An 18,308-nucleotide genomic window follows, 5' to 3' on the forward strand; every position below is an offset into this window, starting at 1 on the left:
GTCAGGAAAACCACTGCGCTGACCTCTCCACCTGACCCCGGCTACCAAAGCCCGGCCCCTCTCCTCCAGTGAACTGTTCTGCAGAGCCCTTCCCGCCCCACACCCACCTCCCTGCACCTCCGTGTGATTGAGCTAGGCAGAGGCCCCAGCCTCCCTCGGCTTCTGCCCTGCCCTACCCTGCGACTCGCACTCCCTTCCTGCTGTTTCCTATTGCCCCAAACAGACTCCCATCAACAGATTGCCCCACCAGCTTCTAGGCACCCAACCTAAGATGCATCCCCGGGTGGCTTCCTCAGTGGGGAGCCCTGAACCCCTAGGCTGTGTCAGAGTCTTATCATAACAGCATAACGTATCACCACTCTGCTGTATTCCTTCCTAACACTTAGTACAACCATGGTTAAATACAGCTGATTCTTGAACCACTCTGGAATTAGGGGTGCTGACTCCCCATGCAGTCAAAAACCTGCGTACAACTTTTGGGTCCCCCCAAAACATAACTACTAATGGCCTGCCATTGATGAGAAGCCTTAGCAATAACATAAACCACTGATTAGCACATATTTATAGGTGTATTTATATGTGTGCATCAGAACAAAGTAAGTTAGAAGAAGGAACGTTACTGAGAAAATCATAGTGAAGAGAAAATACTTTTACAGTACTACCCTGTATGGAAAAAAACTGCACATAGTGGATCTGGGGACTCAAACCCAAGTTGCTTAAGGGTCAACTACATGTGTGTGTGCAATCACCCGTTAAGTGCGTGACTGTGAATTTCATGCGGACAGGACCAGGTCTATTTTGCCTTCACTGTGTTCCAGCCTTTGGCACCATGGTAGGCAGTCAAGAAAATAGGATGAAGAGAGGCAGGGGGGCAGGGAGGGAGGAAGGTGCTCATGCTGTGTCTTTCCCATTTGATCAGGGGTTCCAAGTTTCTCCCCGTCCAAGGGGCGCCTGGGTGGCTCATTCATTAAGCGTCTGCCTTCGGCTCAGGTCATGATCCCAGGGTCCTGGGATCGAGCCCCGCATCGGGCTCCCTGCTCTGTGGGGAGCCTGCTTCTCCCTCTCCCACTCCCCCTGCTTGTGTTCCCTCTCTCGCTGTGTCTCTGTCAAATAAATAAAATCTTTAAAAAAAAAAAAAGTTTCTCCCCGTCCTGGCAGAATCTGAGTCCAAATAACTTTCACGGTTGTCAGCAATGGGCACCATCGCTTGGACTCACTGCCCTCCCGCAACCAGCTCCGAGGCCACGAGGGGAGGGGAGCACAAGCTCCCCACATGGACGGCTGCCATCCGCGGCCTGCCTTTTGTTCACTCAGAGGCAGACAGCTGGGGAAGCAGCACCTGTGATCGTGAGCAGCCCTGCGAGCTGCCCTGTTGACAGCCTGTCACAGGGAATCACCTCAGGCCACTGCACCCCCAAAGAGCTGCCCAGTGAGCCAGCCTCGCCCCCTCAGGGCCCTCCGCACCCATTAATGGGCTGGTGCCAGCCTGGCCGCCTGCCCGTACAGCCCAGCTGGGCCACCTGCTGCAGCTGTGGGGGCCTGGGCTTGGGGAAATGCCTCCTCTCTCCCCTTCCCCCCCAGGACGGAGGGCAGGGCGCCCCCCAGAGTATCCAAGAGAAACAGCTCCTCCCGCCCCCCACCCCCTTTCTGGTCTTCCACACTCAGGAAGACCTTCATTGTGCCAGAAGCCTTTTCACCCCTCACTGGCCCTGATCCTCATGCCAACCACGCAGGCGCCCAGGGCTGGTTCTGCCCATTCCCCAGAGAAGGCTGAGATCCACACAAAGGAAGACGAGAGAAGTAAGGAGCACGTGGACAACTGGCCCTGGGAGTTCCTCGCCTGGCCTACAGCGGCATGAGGGGGCTTTGAGGAACACAGCCATTGGGGGGGGGGTCTCAGAGGCCCCTGATACTCGGGGCTTTCAGCCTGACAGGATCATGGCGTCGGTTCCCAGTAAGCCACTTTCTTCTGTCAGGCCTGTAAAGAGTCTCCTCTGGATGTCCCAGAACTGCCTAACCAAGAGAGGCCACACTCTACTCCAGGGTCAGGCGTCCAGGACATCATCTGTGTCCCAGAGCTCCCTCTCCATAGGGGCACCAAGTTCCAAAGGCCCGGCTGGGGTGGGAGCCTGGCACACCTCAGAGCAAGGAGGCTGCTAAGGGCCTGGCCTGCCACGGCCTCACACTCTCTGGGCAACAAGTCCTCTGCAGACAGGCCTGGCCCCGAGACAGCTGAGCAGAGGCCATTTCCTGGGAATGCCACCCCCCCCCAGTGGCCAGCCTTCCTCACTGCCTCTCTCCTCTTCCTCCTCCTCAGACTCCCTGGGAGGCCACCAGTCACCTCCTGCCCCCAGCCAAAAGACCCTCAGGGAAGAAAGTGGGAGGGAATCATCATCATAAAACAGCATAATTATTCACTCATTCATCAGACAAATAGTTCTTGAGGGTCTGCGCTGAGCCCGGCTCTGTGGTAGGTACACGGGATACAACCGTGAGTGATGTGGGCCCCATTCCTGTCCTCAGGGAGCTGGGAGTCCTGAGGGGAGACAGTTGACTAACATGCACACAGACATGTAGCAGATATGGAACATGACGTTGGTGGCCACGTGGGTCATGAAGAGAAGCTGAGCCACGTGGGGTGAGGAGTCAGGAGGTGCTGCTGTGGGTCACTGGTCCAGAAGCTTCTCTGAGGCAGTCACCTGGGCGACCAGGACGCCACAAGGGCAGGATCCAGGCCAAGAGCTGAGAGGATAGTGCTCCAGGCACAGGGAAGAGCAGAGGCTGAGATCCTGAAGCAGAAGCGGGCTTGTGAGGCAGAAGCAAGTGGACTGCTGGACTGACAGCCTCAGTTCTTGCCGGTTGCTGGCTGGAGGACAGTGTGGCCGGCCTCAGGGATGAGGGAAGGACACGGGGCTGGAGAGATAATGGGGGCCAGATTGGGCCTGACAGCCAAGGTAAGGATTCAGCTTTGACTCTGAGTGAGATGAGGAGCCATGAAACACTTTTGATCAGGGAAATGACATTACCTCGAGTATGTTTTTAAAGGATCGCAAAATATTTAAAAATTAATATTAGCAGCTAGCATTTATTAAGCACTCCAGTCTTACACTTGGCATTTTGACCACATTATCTTCTTTCATCCTTACAACCACCTTATGAAGTGATAGACCTGATTCTCTTGTCCTTGTTCCAAGACTGACAACTGAGGTTCAGAGGGGTGAAGCGATGTGCCCAAGGTCACACAGCTACCAACTGTGAGCTCAAGGTGAGCCAGTCTGTCCCTCTCCAGAGCTGTAGGGTTACTCTGGTCCAGTGGTTGGGAGGCCTGGCTTCCAATTCTGACTCCCACCCTCTGGCTGTTGTGGTTCCTGTCTGGTCCTGACATTGCCACAGCTCCAGCCTCCGTGACAGGGACATAACCTATCCTCCTCTGGGGGCTGCAGGGAGGACACTGAGCCAGGGTCCGGCTGGCGGTGCATGCACGGCAGATGGTCAACAGGTGTTAGTGCTCTAACACTCATCCCCAGAGCTTTGGGGGCTGTGTTCTAGGGACCTGGTGAAACACATCAGGTCAGTCCACCTTGGAAAGAGGAGGCACCCATTCTGCGACGACAAGGGAAGTGGCAGAGGCCCCCAGATTTAGGCAGGGGCTGGGTGGGACTGAGCAAGGTACAGAGTCAGCCTCGTCCTCTCCCAAGAGACTGTCGTCTTCCTCTTCAGCCAGTAAGGATGCACGAGAGAGAGAAGACCTTATCGCCTTATGGGAAACAACTAGCTCCTGCCAAGAGGCGTCCCCTCACAGCCCAGGTCAGAAACAACCCCCTGCCCAGGGGTCACAAAACCCGCCGCTCTACCAGGACAGCGGTCTTCCCTCACGTGCAGCAGTCGTCTGTCATTGCCCAGGTTCTCTTTGTTCAGTTAGCCTCCTGGGACCCCAGAAATCCATAAACAGCAAATGACAACTATTTCCATGCTTTGACTTATCTTCTGATCCTCTGGGTGCACAAACATCCATTCCTACCTGTTTATATGAGCATACGAATCCTCTTGTGGAATTTGTTTCCATCTGATGCTATTCCAAACATGTAGGAAGAAACTTCGGAGGTTCCTGGCCCTCTTTTCGAAGAGCCATGTGGCCTACTGGTCAGAATGTAGGGTTGGGAGGTAGGCAGACATGGATTCAGATCCCAGACAGGCAAGCTGTGTGAACTTGGAAAAGCCATTTGACTTCTTCAGGCCCCAGTTTCCTCCACCTGTGGGGCAGAGACAAGAGTGTTCCTCTCACCAGGCCAGGAAAAGGTAAAAGAGGATAGGTAGTATGTACAACACTCCAGCCAAGTACCCTGCACAGACAATGGTTCATTTGCTGTCACCTGAGTCCTTACTGAGATATGCAGCAGGCTCAGAAACTTCCCTGTTTGAGATAATACTTGTAATATGCTATATTTATGGCTGTGTAACAAATTCCCCTAAAATGTAATGGTTTAAGTGAACACACATTTTATTATCTCACAGTTTCTGTGGGTTAGGAGTGTCACCACAGCTTACCTGGGTCTTCTGCTTCAGGGTCCCTTGAACCCTGCTGTCAAGGTGTGAGGCAAGGTTGAGGTCTCATCCGAATGCTCCACCGAGGAAGAATTCACTTGGAAGCTCAGGTGGCTGTTGGCAGGGTCAATGGCTCAGGGGCTACTGGACTGACAGCCTCAGTTCTTGCCGGTTGCTGGCTGGAGGCTGCCCTCAATTTCTTGCATGTGAACCTCTCCAATATAGCACCCTGCTTCCTCGAAGCATGTGAGCCAAGAAGGCAATGCAGTTGGCTAGCAAGACAGAAGTCACCGTCTTAAGTACCTGAATCACAGAAGTGACATCTCATCACCCTTGCCATATCCTACTGGCTAGAAACAAGTCTCCAGGTCCTTCCACACTCAGTTGGAGAGCATAAATACCGAGAGGCAGGAGTCTCCAGGGATCACTTTAGAGTCTACACTACACAGCAAAGTTCTGTTCAGCTACCATTTTCTGGTGCCTTTTATGTACCAGGCTCTGTCCTGGAGCCGGGAATTTAAAAAGTGGATAAGTCAGGGATTCTATCTCCCAGGAACTTCTGTGAGGTGTTTTCTGCTTCAGGCTCTTAATCATTTTTCACTGCTGCGAACACTTTGGGACCTGTGTAGTATCTCTGTTGAGGGGAGGAGGGCAACTACTCACTCCATAATGTGAATGAGTTAACTAGATGCTTTTCCTCCATCCCAGGCTGGTCAGAGAAAAGACACACCACACACACACACACACACACACAAACACACACACAAACACACACACAGAGTGAGCTAGCTCTGGAGGGCATTTGCAGAGTGTAGTGGTCACTGTGCTGCTATGGGAATGAAGGGAATGAGACCAGCCCCTTCTCTGGGGAAGCACACCAGGTGATGGGAAGCAAAGAGGTAAACTCAGATCACAGCGGAGGCCAGACCCACAAGAGAGAGTTGACATCGCAGTCCCCCTTAAAGAAAAAGATTATAGCCAATGACTGAGAAGCTGAGCCAAGCTTTGCCCTATACTTAGTGGGCAATGGTGGCTTGATCTCAAAGCAACTGGAATTTTCTTCCCCAACGCAACACCTCTTCCCCCACTCTGACTCCACCTCGTGGATGCCAGAGAGGCTTGTTACAGGGAGGCAACAACTTCTAGCCTTCATGAAAAAGCAGCTCCTTTTGTTCGAGAAACCTTATCTTCCCTGGCTAACCACGAGGGTCTGATGGGGCCTGGTCGTCACAGACTCTAACTTCTCTTGGCCATGGGGGTGGACTTGGTACCCAAGCTGGATCAATCTCCCATTCCCCGGTCCATAAAATATATGACCCAATCCAAGCTAATCAGCCCTTCTCTGGCATTTTTTCCTAGGTGAAGCTGACAGGGAAGAGACTATTGTCCCAGTTAATCAGGAAGCAGCTATGGTAACCATGTTTTCAGCCATATAGGGGGGAAAAAAAGAAAAGATGGAGCCAAATGTACACAGAGACAAAACAAAAAAAGAGAGAGAGAGAGATACCAGCCAGCATCACATCTCTGGTTCCCATCTTCAAGCTTGACTTGAAAATCTTCTTATTTTGGGATGCCTGGGTGGCTCAGTCTGTTAAGCAGTTGCCTTCAGCTCAGGTCATGATCTCAGGGTCCTGGGATCGAGTCCCACATCGGGCTTCCTGCTCAGTGGGGAGCCTGCTTCTCCCTCTCCCTCTTGTGCTCTCTCTGTCAAATAAAGAAAATATTTTTTAAAAAAGAAAGAAAGAAAATCTTCTCATTTAGAATCTTTTTATTTTTCTTGAAATAATTCAAATTGGGTTTCTGTCACACTCCAACCACAGGGTCCTGAACTACAAGTCTACAATTTTATGGTTGGAATTTAAGCTAAAGCTCCAAATCTTCCTGGGAGATGTGATCCAGAGGTCCAAATTCTTACTAAAGTATAAATGACTAAGATCCTTTCTTGAGAGAAGGCTGTGATTATGGGCTTATTTGAAAATACACAGGGCTTTATAAGGTTAAAAGTAGAGACAGTCAGTGGGCGCCTGGGTGGCTCAGTTGGTTAAGCGACTGCCTTCGGCTCAGGTCATGATCCTGGAGTCCCTGGATCAAGTCCTGCATCGGGCTCCCTGCTCGGCAGGGAGCCTGCTTCTGCCTCTGACCCTCCCCGCTTCTCATGTGCTCTCTCTCTCTCATTCTCTCTGTCTCAAATAAATAAATAAATAAAATCTTTAAAAAAAAATTTAAAAAGTAGAGACAGTCAAGACATCTTCACCATATTCACATGTAAAAAGAGCTCATGATTCAAATTCAGAAAACCTGCATTTGAGTCCAGGCTCTACCACTAACTGTCAACTTACTTCTCTGGGCCTCAATTTCTCCACCTGCAAAATGGGAGTAAGAATGTTTCTGTGCCTGGGTGTTATATGAAAACAATGAATCGTGGATCACTATATCAAAAACTAATGATGTATTGTATGGTGACTAATATAACATAATTAAATTAAATTACATTTTTAAAAAAAGAATGTTTCTGTTCTTCCTAGCTTAGGAAGTTGTCATGTGGAAAAATATCAACATTATATTGTTTCCCTGTAGCCAACATCCCTGGATGTGTTATATTAAATACATCTTAACTCTATATTTGGGTAAATGCCAATGAACAGGAATGTAAATAACATCTCTCCAGTAGGGCTCAGCACCTGAGGATAAGAGTGGATGAGAAAAGCTTAAAACAGCATCAAGGAGTAGATGTCCATCTAAGAGCAATGGTGTTAGTCTGGACTCTCAGTTGGTATAGCTCTCATAGATACATTTTCATCATTTCTTTTCAAGTTAATTTCTAAATTGTATCTCTCTTTTCATTTTTTTTTTTAAATTAACATTGGGGCACCTGGGTGTCTCAGTCAGTTAAGCATCTGCTCTTGATTTCAGCTCAGATCATGATCTCAGGGCCCTGAGATGGAGCCCCAATTTGGGCTCTGCACTGAGCATGGAGCCTGCTTAAGATTCTCCCTCTCCCTCTGCCCCTGTTCCTACTCTCTAAATAAATAAGTAGATAAACAAAAGCTTTTAAAATTTTAACATGCACATGAAAAAAAATTTCAAACAAGAGAGAAGCATAAAACTAAAACAATCCGCTTCAGCTCTCTACTGCAGCCTTTTCATCCAGATGTCAACATTTATTTCCATATATGGATCTTACCAAATAGCAGTCGGTTTCATATTTTTTGATGTTGATTTAGTTACAGTTTAGTTACAGTTTTACATGTCAGCACATAAGGGTTTTTTGTTTTATTTTGTTTTTAAGATTAGAATCCTTCTAGTTACCAATGTGCGGGATTTGCTGGATCTGGCATCCAGTACAGGGTTCAAAAAATAATGTCAAAGGGAAGACAGAAACAAGGGGAAGGGGGATATAAACGAGGAGTCAGGGGAGGGGGAAGGATGATGGAAAGAAAAAGAAGAGTGGTAGGAAGAGGGAGGGAAGAGAGAAAGAGAGGAAAGGAAGAGAGGAGAGAAAGAAAGAGAGAGAGGAGGGAGGAAGGAAGGAAGGGAGGGAGGAAAGAGAAAGGAAGAGAGAGGAAGGGAGGGAGGGAGAGACGGAAAGACTGGCAGACAGACAGAAACAGAGGAAGAGAGAGGGAGGGAGAGACAGACAGAAACAGAGAGACAGACAATGAGACAGAGACAGAAAGAGAGGAAGGGAAGGAGAGACAGAGACAGAGCGGGAGGGAAGGAGAGCCAGACAGACAATCAGACCAACAGAGAGAGAGAAAAGGAAAGAAAGGAAGGAGGGAAGGGAGGAAGAGAGTGGAGAAGAGGGAAAGAAAGAGAAAAAGGAGAGCAAGGGAGAGAGAGAGGAGAGAGAAGAGAGGCAAGAGAGATTCTGAGCAGTGGACCCCGCCCCCGGCCCGGACTCCGCCCCCGGCCCGCGGCCTGCAGCGCCCCCTCCAGCCGCCAGGGGCCGCCACGGGCAGCCGGCCTCACCCTGCGCGCGCGGCGGGCCCTCTCTCCCGCCTCCGCGCCGGCCGCTCGCTGCCCCGCCGCCGCTCTCGGGCTACGGCCGGGTCTCGCGCGCCGTCTTCTCGTGAGGGGCCTCGCGCCGCCCGGCGCACGCCGCCCCCCTGCCTCGCGGCGCGGGGTCTCGCGGGCCCCGCTCCCGCCCTCCGCTTGCCTGGCCCGGACCGGAAGCGGCGCCGCACGGCCTGGGCCTGGCGCGGGGGGGCGGGCACCGGGGCCCGGTCGGATATGGGCAAGAAGCACAAGAAGCACAAGTCGGACAAACACCTCTACGAGGGTGAGGAGTGGGCTGCGGTGGGGGGCGGCGAGCCCGCGGCGGCTCTGGGCTGGGGTGGGGCTGGGGTGGGGAGGGAGGAGGGCCTCGCTCCTTCGAGACCGCCCTGGAGCTCCCGAGGAGGGCCGGGGGCCGCACCTCCCACGGGCAGGCCGGGACCCGCGAAGGGGGCGCGGCCCGCCGGGGGCCGCATTCGAACCCCAGGCCGCTGGCCCCCGGCGGGGCTCTTGCCGGGAGGTTTGAGACGGCCCCCAGAGGCCCGCCGCGTTCGGGGCACCCTCCGGGCGGGTGTCCGTCAGTCAACAGGTGCTTCGCGGGGCGCCCACTGCGTGCCCAAAGCCGCCGCGGCCGTGGCGCCGCCTTCTCCCGCCGGCCACGCTGCCTCTGCATTGTGGGCGCTGCCCGGCGCGTCCCCCGCGTAATCGAGGCTCTTTCCTTTTGTTTAAGAGTATGTAGAGAAGCCCTTGAAGCTGGTCCTCAAAGTGGGAGGGAACGAAGTCACCGAGCTCTCCACGGGCAGCTCGGGGCACGACTCAAGCCTCTTCGAAGACAAAAACGATCATGACAAACACAAGGACAGAAAGCGGAAAAAGCGAAAGAAAGGAGAGAAGCAGGTTCCAGGGGAAGAAAAGGGGAGAAAACGGAGACGAGTAAAGGTAAATGTCGTTGCGTGGCTTCCGCGTTGCGGGTCGCACCACTTTCGAGAGTTCCCGCCGCCCGCTGCCGGCCTAACTCTATTCTCTTTGTGTCTAGCGAGACGCTAAAACGCCTGTAAAATCCGCCTTGTTTTGAGGAGGAGCAGGGCAGCACAGAAACAGGAATCATCTGTGAGTTTCAGCAGCTCTCGATTGTAATTATACCCTTAGTTAAACTCACAGCAAGTGAGCGAGCAGCTAAGTCCTGACTTTCAGGAGCTGTGTCAGAGTACTTTCTCCACCCAGGAAAGGGAAAAGTCATGCTCAGAAAAGCCTCCGTGTTGGAGCTTTGTCAAAAATCGTCAGTTCAGAAGTGATAGGGATCTGTTGGGGTTCAGATTTTGTTCTGACGTAGATGCATACTGTAATGCCAGATATATAATGAGCAGCTTTGATCTTAAAGCTTGAGTCTGTTGAAGAGAAAATTCGATCAGAGACCTTTAAGGGATATGACACCAGTGATAAAAATAAGCATTGTCTTAACCGTTTGCAGTTAATAGGAAAAAGGGGGGAAAGTAGCTGCTGTCTTGGTTCACAGGCTGGTCAGAATAATAATTAACTTTGATGGATGATCGTATGCATATCTGGAATTGTCCTAGACTTCTGCACCAGATTTAACCTGTCACTGAGTGACTTACTAAATCAATTACGGGGTCTTGAAAATAGATTTCCATAAGTTCGCTTTGTAATTTTTCTTACATTTATATATAACAGCAGTGTTCTGTTCCATGGGATTAAACACGCCGTAAGTCACTAAAGCTTACAGACTCTTTAGAGTTTCTTAAATCTGTTATTTTTTGCCTCAGTTTTTCATTGCCTTTGGCTAGACTGTGACAATATATAGAACTACTTAATGTTTTCTTTTCCTAAGTTATAAAAGCCACTGTATGCATACGATTTAAGAAATTCAAGCAATACAGACGTGAACAAAAGGAGGGCAATAAATTTTCCTCACCCTAGTCCCTCACACAGTCTCTCTGTCTAGAGGTAACCAGTTTTTTGGGGTTTTTTTAATTATTTTTATTTGTAAAGTAGTTTAATGAACATCGTTTTTAAAAGTCAAGACCACTTCAAGGCTTTTAACACAAAAGCAGTCTCCTGCCCCATCCTAGAGTTTTACTTCCCAAACTTTCTGGTTTTTTCTTTGGATATTTGTCTCCTTTTTTAGTAGGTTTATGTTGGTATTTCCTGATTTATAAGTTTACATCTTTTACTGGTCTGTTAAAGAAGATGAGAATTTAAATTAGTGTTCTAATGCTGCTTCCTGCCCCCAATTTCCCTTCATCCATTCTCCCAGTATAGATACATCACAGGTGTTGGTTAAATCAGTATTCACTGTTCAATTACTGTTCACTGGTGGCAAGTATAATAAATACAGATTTGGTCTTGATCCCTTGTTATTTGCTTTCATTGGTTTGATTATCATGTACCAGTTCTTCCCAAAACTGACAGATTTATAAAACCCATTTGATTTCTGTTTTTCACATGGCCAAACAGTTCCCCTTTTCTTGAGACATCCATCTTGTAGCCGTCCGTGCCCTCCTGCTCTAGTCTGTATTAGTTGTTCTCTAGGCCTTCTGGGACCCTCCTTTGCCTCTTTCCTGGATCCTGTGTCTTCTTGATTTACTCCCTTTTTCTGGTGGAATCTTAACTCTAGGAACTTTTCTAAAAAAGCATTCATAGGAGGTAGTTTTCATAAGTCCTTATGAGATTGAACATCTTTATTCTACCCTCATAGAGTCCACTCCTGTAGATTGATGGTTTCACTCAGTGTGGAATTCTGGACTGAAAATTACTGTCTCCTAGTATTTTGAAAGCATCTTCTCTCATTGTCCTTGTTTTAATAGCACCCTGTTCTTGTTTTTCTCTGAGGATATTAGTTGATGGGCTTTTTGCTTTTTTTTTCCCCCCGTTTTCTTTTGCTCCCTGCTTTGTCTCTATTTCCGCTCGAGTTCTTCCGTTTATTTTCTTGGTCTCCTCTTTGTACATTAACAGCATCCCTTAGTTATCTGTTGAGCCTTTCTCGTCTGAATTTCAATGTGCAGCACAAAAGCCCAATGAAATACTTTGTGTCTAGACAGTTTGTCAGCTGTAGAGTCACTATACAGAGACCTGATCATTTTGGTGGAACCCCCAAATGTCTGTTCTCCAGAGAAAAATCCCTCCTGGAACAAGTTTACCTGACTGCTGGTATTTCGGGGGCCAACAGGGGTAGGAGACTGAAGGTCCTCCCACCCACTGCTCTGCTTTCAGTCCAGCATCTCTCCCCACTCCTGACTGGTATGCAGTCTGGAGACTCTGTGGTTCCTGGTGGCTCCAGGTTTGAGCTTTTCCAGGTTTCCGGGGTGTGAACTCTTCTCCTAGGTGTCCACTTCTGGATGGAGGCGGTAGCTTGCTGTCTGTGATCTGCACGCGCCTCCACTTCCCTCTCATCTCCCAGGTGTGTGGGCGGCTTTCATCTCTGTCATCTCTTCTGTACTTTGTTCATCTCATTTAACTGGGAGTTGAGGTCACCCCTTTTAACCACTTCTGATTTTAGTCCTGGCACCATAATGCCAGCTGATATGCTTGTGCTCTTCATTTCTTTTATCACTTTCCTCATTCTTTTTATTAACTACATAGTATTTGGTTATATTGATGTACCATATTTTTATTTTATGCAATATTACGTCTAAATGTTACAAATAAAGCTGCAGCGAGTCTCGTGGACACAAATCTCTGTATACTTATATAAGGATATCTTCAAGATAAGTTCCTAGAATTCTCCCCCTCCGTTCCAGCCACTCTCATCTTTCTTGATTGTGGCTCTAAATGTCATTAGACTTCATTATATTTTGATTCCATTGTAAATTAAGATGCTTTTGCATTCATAGTCTTACTTGGACAGAACACCCTGCAGAATAGGACAGGTAGGTTAGTTTCCATTTTATAAAAGGTAAAATGGAAACTCGGAGAAGTGAAGGGAATTTGTGCAAGGTCCCATTTCCCCAGGACTCAGGGCCAGGGACCAGGGGACATTCTCTGGGGTGTCATTGGTAGAGGCTGTTTGGGTTATCCCTTTTTTGCAGGCCAGACTGGGGATGGGGAGAGGGCATTCTTTTGCTAGTGTTGTCTAGGTAGGGAGGCTTCAGAAGGACACCCCACTGTGAACTATGTTCTGGATCTCCAGGGAGTTTTAGGAACAGCAATTGCCTCGGGTCTCTTCTTGGGGAGAATCAGCTGCGTGACATCCTTGGGCCTGGGAGTGGCTGGGGGATGTGTGGTTCTACGGGACGGGTGATGCTTCTGTCAGTTCCATGTGGCAGGAAGGAAGAAGGATGCAGGGAAAAGATAAAGCATGCCCGCCCTTTCCCTTTTAAAGCATTTTTCTGAAAGGCGTTTGTAGCTTCTGCGTATATTTCATTACCCAGAACTTACTTAACCACATGGCCATACTAGCTGCTAGGGAGGCTGGGAAATGTCTTTTAGTTGGGGAAGGGGGTGGAGGCCTCGTACCCTAATAAAAATCAAGGATCTGTTACTTGCGGAAGATAAAGTTTTAGGGAAGCACACACACATGCAACGTAAGACCCTGTAATTTTTCAAAAGTGTTTGAGTTAAGTGATATTCTTCTCTTGAGTAGGGAAGGCCTGGTTATATTACTTTAAAACGCCCAAATAGATACATTAGTATCTGTTTGTATTTCTCTATGCAGAGTGGTGGCATTTAATACCAACCAGAGCATTACGAGTCCTATATATATCCCTTTGTTTTAATCAGGCCATAATTTAGACACCATCCCTATGAAAGTGTATTGGCTTTTTTTTTTTTTTTTCCCTGAGCATTTGAATGCTGAGTGATTGGCAAAGAATTTGTGCACTGGCATAATTCTTATTATGTATAACATCACCCTTTCCTAAAGACCCAGCTTTACATTTTCAAGTTATTTATTTCCACATCACATAACAAAATAGCAGCTGATAAAAAATGCTCACATCATTTGGTCTAATAATATAGGCACAAGAGGACAGTGAAGTAAAACTGAGGGGCAATAAGTAAAATTCTGTGTTGGCCATTACACTGATAACGTGGTGATTTATAAAAACTACAGAAGTGTTTACAAAATCATTTTAAGTGAAATAACAACTATACGCGCGCGTGCGCGCACACACACACACAATTACTAAAAAACTACATAAACACTTTACATAGAACATATACATATTACATGCTGGGTTCTGCACTTACTGCTTTATGTATGTTATCTCCCCTTACTCTTTACCGTAATCCTATGAAGCCGGTATTACTATTTCTCTCTTTTTTTTAATTGTGGTAAAATACATGTAGCATAACCTTTACCATCTTAACTATTTTTAAGCGTCCAGTTCAGTAGTGTTGAGTATACTTACATTGTTGTACAATTTCCAGAACTTTTTCATGCCCATTAAACAACTCCCCATATCCCCCACCCTCCAGCTCCTGGTAACCACCATTCTGTTTTCTATCTCTGTGAGTTTGACTACTCTAGGTGTCTCATAGAAGTGGAATCACACAGCATTTCTCTTTTTGTGACTGGCTTGTTTTACTTAGTATACTCTCCTGGAGGTTCATCTATGTTGTGGCAGGTGTTAGAATTTCCCTCCTTTTTATGGCTGAGTAATATTGGGTTGTATGAATATACCATGTTTTGTTTATCCATTCATCATCAGTAGACATTTGGTTTGCTTCTACCTCTTGGCTATTATAAATAATGCTGCTGTTAACATGAGTATAGAAGTATCTCTTCAAGAACCTGCTTTCAGTTCTTTTGGGTATATATCCAATAGTAGAAGTGCCAGATCATACTATTTTCTCTTTTACAGATGAGAAAACTAAGGCTCAGAGAGGTTAGTAACTTGCTCAAAGTCACACAGTCAGTGCCAGAACAAGAACTCCAATCCTACCCTCAAGAGGTCATTAACAAAAGAGTTGTTAGAGTGGACACTGCCCTCCACCCCCTTCGCAGTACGTGGGAGGTTAAAATCAGTGCCCTAACAGGCAAAGAGTTCTAGCTCGGACGGAGGCTCTGGAGAGGCCCTGGGGCTGGGTGAGGGGGATCACAGAAGACTTTGCTCAGGAGGCCGCATTTGTGAGCCGGTCTTCAGAAGTCAGAAATAGTGATGTTATACTGCATGGTTCAAGCAACATGGGATCAACTGTATACTCTGAGCTATATTTGTAACATAGGTTCTTTTCATCTTGTACAATTAAATGTAAAGGATCCTGTGTGTACAGCCATGAGTATTGTACTTCATTGGCTACTGCAGGGATTTTCAAAGGTAATCTGACGACCCAGTTTTCACCTGCGTACTGATTTAGAAGCTGATGCCTGAAGAGAACACCACAGTGCCGCAGAGAGATTCGGAGGTTAGGACGCTGTACAACAGCAGAGGACTGAGAACGGTAGCGTGGAGCTGGGCAAGTTGAGGGTGTGTATAGGGGACAGAAAGGAGTTTTCTTTTTAAGCACAGAATAAAGGAAGGGGGGTGGTAAAGGATGAGACCTGAACGGCAGGTGAGATGTCAGAGGAAGAAGTTTGAACTTAAATATGTTGACCCTAAGCAGTCAGAGACTTTCTGAGTGGAAGAATGATAAAAGTTGAGCCTTAGTAATGTTAATCTGTTAGCAGCGTCTAGCAGCTATTGAAGAGCAGAGGCTGGGTGTAAGGAGAACTACCTAGAAGGTTTTCCAACGAAAGAGCTCAGATGACAGCTCTAAATTCCTTTATTGAAACTCAGACCTGTACTCCTGAAAAACATAATCCTAACCCAAATTCTGTCTTAACAGCCTTGCAAGTCAGCTTCAGGTTTAGATGCTCAAAGAAGTTAGACTAGTTCCTTTGCTAGAGATCTTATCAGGAAAAAATGAGAGACTTTTTAAAAATTTTAAATCATAAGCATTAACATAGGATGTTATTTATAAAGCTGAGGTTAAAACTTTTAATGAAAAAAAAAAAACGTAATGAAAATTTTAAGCTATTACTCACATAGAATAAATTCCAGTAAGCACCTATTTTATTAAAGCACTAAACTGGATTCCAAGGGGGATAACATACTCAAAACTAACATCTGAGGGTTTGTTGTAGGCCAGTACGTTTACTGTCTTCTTACAAATGGCTCTATGGGATAGGTACTGTTAGTATCTCATTGTATTGCTGAGCTAACGGAGGCATAGAGGATGAGATGGCTCATAACTAGAGAGAAGAAATGAATGACTGTCATTACGCAGAATGAAAATTCTGTCAAAACAATTCATTGATTTGTTTGGTGTGACATCTGCCGCACCCAGGATCTCATGGCAGAAGATCCTCCCACTCTGGTTTCCTCCTGAGGCCATCCTGGGACCCTGCCCGTGAGGAACGGCAGTGAAAGAGGCAGATGTGTTTATAATACAGTGCAATGAGTGTTATAATCATAATATGAACAGAGATTTGCTTCCAAAGTGTCATTCACAAATTAATAACTTGCCATTGAGCTGTGAAAAAATTAAGTCCAGTGTGTTTGTAGTTAACAAATAGCCATGGTTTGTCTTTGCTGCCTGGACCTTCTTGCACAGAGGATACTTCCTCTGTCTGGAATGCTCTTTCCACCCACCTCCCCCTGCCCCCCCCGCAAGCCTGGCTAAATTCTATCCTTCAGATCTCAGCTCAGATGTTACTTCCTTATAGAAACCTTCCCACACTTGTCCAGTCTAAATTAGATTCACCCAACAGTTCTTCTCCCCATGAAATCTGTTTGGGTTTTTTTAATGAGTTGTTTAATGTGTGCCTCCCTTGTTACACTCTCAGCTGCCTAAGGACAGGGCTGTGTGTGTTTTATCCACCAGTGTGTATCCACACAGTAGAACCTCATTTATTTGTTGAATGCGTGAATGAATGAGTGGACACCGTGAGTAAGTACTTCACTGAAATTTCACATACACGATCTTATTTCATCCTCAAAACCATCTTCTGAGGTACTATTGTGTGTATTTTTTTTTTTTTTAAGATTTTATTTATTTGAGAGAGAGCACAAGCCAGGGGAGGGGCAGAGGGAGAAGCAGACTTCCTGCAGAGCAGAGAGCCTGAAGCGAGGCTTGGCTCGATCCTAGGACCCTGAGATCATAACCTGAGCCAGAGGCAGACCACTTAACTGAGCCACCCAGGCACCTCTGTTGTGTATTTTAAAGATAAGAAAATTAGTCCCCCCAGAATTATATAGTTTATCTATAATCTGATAGCTAATAAGTGGCAAAGCCAGAATCTGAGCCCACTTATAAACTGTAACTGTAAACCTTTCTTCCTTGGCTACCTGAAGTTAAATGGCTCTAGTGTTTTTGTTTCATTCTCTATATGTAATTGGCAAAATGCACTAACTATTGAGCATAACTGTGTTAACTCTTGGTTTTACATATCTGTGTGACCTTTAGTAAGGGACATTCACAGTAAGATTCTATACTATATTCTGAATCATGAAGAAAATAAGGTTGAAATCAGAATTTTAAGTGGAAAGGGAACTGTAGAGATCAAAACCTCTTGTAGGTGAAACTGAGAGTGAATAAGTGGGGTAACTTGTTCAAGGTCACATTCTGGTAAACTAGACTCCAGGTCTCCTAGTTCCTCATCTAGTGGTAACACATTACAATATCTCCAGTTTAGGGTAGTTTCCAAGTATAGGTTTTTTATATTCTCTTTCTCTTTTGGACCCTAGCCCAGAAGGCTACATTATGCTCTTGTCATACTGAAAATAAGGTGGTTACTGTAGACCAGGCTGACAAGATAAAGTTATCAGGTAGTACCTTCCTTTGGTACTTTTGCAACTTTTCTATTACTTGACCTCATTTCACCATCTCATTGACTTTCTAGGATAAATAAAATCAGCAGTTAAATCTCTATCTTGTGGATGACGAAGAGGCCTGATGATAAATGAGTTGCCTAAGAAGGTCACAGAGTGTGTTAAGGATGAAGCTGGGGCTAGAACTTGAGCCCATACACCATCAGCAAACCATGGCCAGTGCCACCTGGTTTTATAAATAAACTTTTATTGGAACACAGCCACACCCATTCATTTATGTATTGTCTATGGCCGCTTTCATGCCACAACAGCAAAGGTTAGTAGTTGTGACAGACCTTATGGACCACAAAACTAAATTATATACTATCTGACCATTTATCAGAAAAGTTTGCCAACCCCTACTCTAGATGCCTGGCACTATGGCCCTAGTTCTTTCCACCTAGCAGATTGCTTATTGCCTTCCAGGCTGTCCTCACGCCACAATTTACATTTAACAAGAAGGAATCTGTGTCTCTAGGGGGTCTTTTTCCATTGAACAGATGGAAACCTGCCAGCCTACAAAAAATTCATGCCAGGTTTTCTGGGCAAAAGATACAAAACTTTCCAAAGTCAAAATTTGCTGCTCCAGAATCTGTCACGAAGCCATAAAAAACACCAATCAACTTGATGGTAACTGAGATCAAGTGCACGATGAGTACAGTTTATAGCATTTTTCTCTGGAGCTTTTAACCCAGTCATATATTCTGTATTAGGTGCTTTGGACCCTTAGAAGGGAAGCTCTGTATCAGTGATACTCAAAGTGTGATTCCTGTAGCAGCAACACCCTTATGGCCTGGAAACTTGCTGGTAATACTCATAGGCTCCACCTTAGGCATAAGATGGGTAATTCTGGAGACAGGGCCAAGATATTAATGTTTCAGCAAGCTCGTCAGGTGATTCTAATGCGCACTGAACCTTGAAAACTATAATGGGAACTCAGAATTTACACTTCTGGCAATTTCC

The 18,308-nt window shown here is 46.8% G+C and overlaps 1 protein-coding gene across 4 annotated transcripts in view; it reads left to right on the plus strand.

The window, feature by feature from the left end:
• Positions 1–8,562: 8,562 nt before the first annotated feature.
• Positions 8,563–18,308, plus strand: part of BRD7 (bromodomain containing 7) — a 34,496-nt gene continuing 24,750 nt past the window's right edge. For all 4 annotated transcript variants that reach the window (XR_004682896.1, XM_035025238.1, XM_035025239.1 and 1 more), the window contains exons 1-2: positions 8,563–8,824; positions 9,269–9,477. Coding sequence is in view for 3 of the 4 variants with exons in the window: in XM_035025238.1 (XP_034881129.1) it covers positions 8,776–8,824; positions 9,269–9,477 (258 nt within the window). In the remaining variant the exon portion in view is untranslated. The remainder of the gene's footprint in view (positions 8,825–9,268; positions 9,478–18,308) is intronic.

Source organism: Mirounga leonina, unplaced genomic scaffold, assembly GCF_011800145.1.
Source record: "Mirounga leonina isolate KUSES-001 unplaced genomic scaffold, KU_Mleo_1.0 Mir_180, whole genome shotgun sequence".
Lineage (NCBI taxonomy): Eukaryota > Metazoa > Chordata > Mammalia > Carnivora > Phocidae > Mirounga > Mirounga leonina.